The sequence below is a fragment of the Apium graveolens genome, chromosome 4 (assembly GCF_009905375.1).
Source record: "Apium graveolens cultivar Ventura chromosome 4, ASM990537v1, whole genome shotgun sequence".
NCBI lineage: Eukaryota > Viridiplantae > Streptophyta > Magnoliopsida > Apiales > Apiaceae > Apium > Apium graveolens.
The window spans coordinates 145,395,411-145,399,026 of NC_133650.1; the positions used below are offsets into that span (position 1 = coordinate 145,395,411).

Genomic DNA, 3,616 nt, shown 5'->3' on the forward strand with positions numbered 1-3,616 from the left:
ATTCAAAATTAAATTCGGGTTTCGGATATACCTGAATCCGATCCGAAATCTGATAGATCGTGTTCGAATATTCATTTTCGGGTATTTTCGGGTTCGGGTATAGATAAAATTTTTGGGTTTGGATATGGATTCTGTAATATCCGACCTGATCCAACCCGATTGCCATCCCTATTGCCGACTTTTCCAGCCAGCAGAGAAAAACTAACAGCATCTCCAACAGTTTATTAGTTCATTCCATAAATTTAATATAAAATATTGGATTTTAGTAATTTAAAATATTCACAACTACAACAACATTCCCAATATTCATTTCTGATACAATATTTTATCATTAAAAAGTAACATTATTACATAAAGTAAAAAAAGAGAAAGTGTTTTTTTGTAATATATATTATAAAATAAAAGTTAGAAGATGAGAGAGTTTAACTAAAAATAAGAAATTGGAAGAAAATATTAATGGATTTTAGTGATTTAAGAAATCACTGTAATACTTTTATTTTTCTTATATTAGATTTTAAGACTTGAAATAACTAAGTTGTGGAGTTAGCTCTAAAAAACTGAGGCTTGTTTGCTGCTTGTTTTGTTAAAAATTCTGGTTGAATCTTTTTTCCTATAAAACTAACCTTAATAGTTCTGAATTGAAAAAAAATGATTCAGAATTACCCTGCACTATTTGAAACAATTATGAAACAATGCTCTTCGGCAAAACACATGTACCAAACCCATGCCTACATGCTCACAACAAGCTTAGACAAACACAGTTTTATCCTCTGCAATTTTATCAAACTCTGCTCCACTTTAGGGTTGTTTAACTACGCTTGTTCTGTCTTAAAATCTCATAAACAACCTGACATTTATCTCTACAACACCATTATTAAATCTTTACTTGTTTGTTCTCCAGAACAAGCCATTTTAATATATGATCAGGCTCGGCTCATTGGCTTAAACCCTGATTCTTATACCTTTCCTTTCGTTTTGAAAGCTGTTGTTAGTGAGAGTACTGGTAAAAAGATTCATTGTCAAGCTGTTTGTAACGGGTGGGATTCGGATGATCATGTGTCTGCAGCATTGATACAAATGTATTCGAAATGCGGGTGTGTTTGGGATGGACGTAAGGTGTTTGATGGTATTTCTTTGAGAGGTGTCGCGTCTTGGAATGCTATGATTGCTGGGTATGCTAAAGCTGGTGATCCTGATAGTGCTTTGTATTTGTTTGAGCAGATGCCGGAGGGAGAGACTGGGAGTGTTATTACTTGGACTAGTGTGATTTCGGGATATGCTCAAGCTAATAGACCGAGTGATGCTATTAGAATTTTCAGGAGAATGCAGCTTCAGGGCGTCCAGCCTGATGAAATAGCAATGTTGGCTGCTCTTTCGGCTATTGCCCAATTGGGCGCGCTTCAGTTGGGGGAGTGGATCCATCATTATATTAAAAATAACAAATTATGTTTTACTATACCACTTGCCAATGCATTAATGGATATGTATGCAAAATCTGGAAACGTTCAAAAGGCAATTGAGATTTTTGATAATATGGAAAATAGGAGCGTTGTAACATGGACGACCATAATAGCTGGACTAGCGATGCATGGACTTGCAACAGAAGCACTTGAGATTTTCTATCGTATGGAAAAGAATAATAGGGTAAGTCCCAATAGTGTCACATTTTTAGCGGTCATATCTGCGTGTAGCCATGCTGGGTTGGTTAAGCTTGGTCGTTATTATTTTTATGCAATGTATCCGAGGTACGGGATCAAACCTAATATTGAGCACTATGGCTGTATGATTGACCTATTAGGACGTGCTGGTTACCTTGAGGAGGCACAAAAACTAGTAAAGGTGATGCCATTTGAATCAAGTTCAGCTATCTGGGGATCCCTTCTTGCTGCTTCTAGAATTCATGGCGATATTAAACTTGGGGAAGAATCTCTGCAACATCTACTCAAGATGGAGCCACATAATTCCGGTAACTATTCGCACATGTCGAATATATACTCTTCTCTTGGAAAGTGGAAAAAGGCTGGTATGACAAGAAAAATGATGAGGAGCATAGGTGTAAAGAAAATTGCAGGTGGGAGTTGTATTGAAGCGAATAATAGGCTTAATGAATTTGTTGCTGGCGACAGATCACATCCTCAATCTGAGATAATATATAATCTCCTGCACCTTGTTTATGGACACTTTAATAGTGAAGCTACTGAGGATTATGACTAAAAATTACAATTTCAACAGCTCAGAACTCCCTAGTTCATCTGATTCACGAAAAAGCCTGATAGTTGGAACACTGAGAGAAGAATCTTGAACAAAGCTTGAGGTAAGAAATATCCGAGAGATTTTATGATGTAAAGAAAATGTCCTGCTTTAAGAACATGAGTTTTGATTAGATCTAGCAATTCCTGATAAAAGATAATCACACCAAAGAAAACCTGTTGCTGGGTGGAACTACATTGCAGGAGCTGAGATCATATGTATGGATTCGGAGGTGAAGTGAATGAGTGACATGACCTTGTCTGTTACACCACTGAACTCTGTACCATTTAGTTTCCAGGTCTGTATCCTGTTTGTAAAAGTGTGTATATGTGTAATATACTCCTACGCATACACTCCTCTGCGGTCGGTAGCTGATCCCACTCAATTGAAATCAATGTATAAATTTTTATTATATCACTCATATTTTAGTAAAAATCTATCTGTAATATTAATGTTTTGATCCCATTAAAATAAAATTTATACATTAAATTTATAAATCTTTAAACAATTTTAAATTTTGACCCACTCACCCTATTTTTCTTGAGCGTGGATGATGCCTCACATGTTTGGAAAATATATTATGTCACAACGTGTAAACAGATTCTTGAACAAACTATATCAACTTAACATTATACAAGCAACTAAATTAGAGATTATGTACAAACAAATTGATCAAAAAATTTAATCAAATACTCTAAAATCAAACTATTAAAGACCCCAACCACATATCTCAAGGAACATGAATCAAATGTTTTCACTAATGTGCATTATATACATTTTTCATCGAATGCAAAAAAAATAAAGAATAGACAATAATAGTTAGGGTTAAATGTAGTTTGCACCATATTATTTTATTTCAAAAATAAATGTGTATCAACAGGAATCACCCCTTTAACAGTTATAATTAAAAAAGTAAGGGATAAAATAGGAATTTTAGTAAAATATTAACTAAACTAAATTTCTTATTTTTCAGATTATATTAAAAACTGAACTTTATTATTATAGATATAAAATAAGAACTTTAAAATTTTCGAATAATAGTATTTAGTTGAGTTTCGAATTTTAGTTATAATAATAATGCCAAAAATTATATAATTTTACCAAAAGTAAATTCAAAATGACTTTCTACATTTTTTTAATTATCTACTTAATTTAAATCTAATTGTTTCATTTTTAATTTTTTGACGTCGTTATTATTTAATGTGCATTTAATAAAAATATTTTGGTCAATATTAATATTTAATATAAAAGAAATAATTTTTATAAATATTTTTACCTGATATTTGAAATTATAACTAAAATTTATTTACATTTCAAAATGAAATTCCACTTTTACCCCTTTTCATTTTAATTATAATTTTTAGCA

The 3,616-nt window shown here is 32.4% G+C and overlaps 1 protein-coding gene across 1 annotated transcript; it reads left to right on the top strand.

The window, feature by feature from the left end:
- Positions 1-557: 557 nt before the first annotated feature.
- Positions 558-2,708, top strand: LOC141716921 (pentatricopeptide repeat-containing protein At5g56310). The gene has a single exon (XM_074519077.1). It carries the CDS (start codon positions 649-651, stop codon positions 2,212-2,214), a length of 1,566 nt encoding a protein of 521 aa, XP_074375178.1. The 5' UTR covers positions 558-648; the 3' UTR covers positions 2,215-2,708.
- Positions 2,709-3,616: the final 908 nt, after the last annotated feature.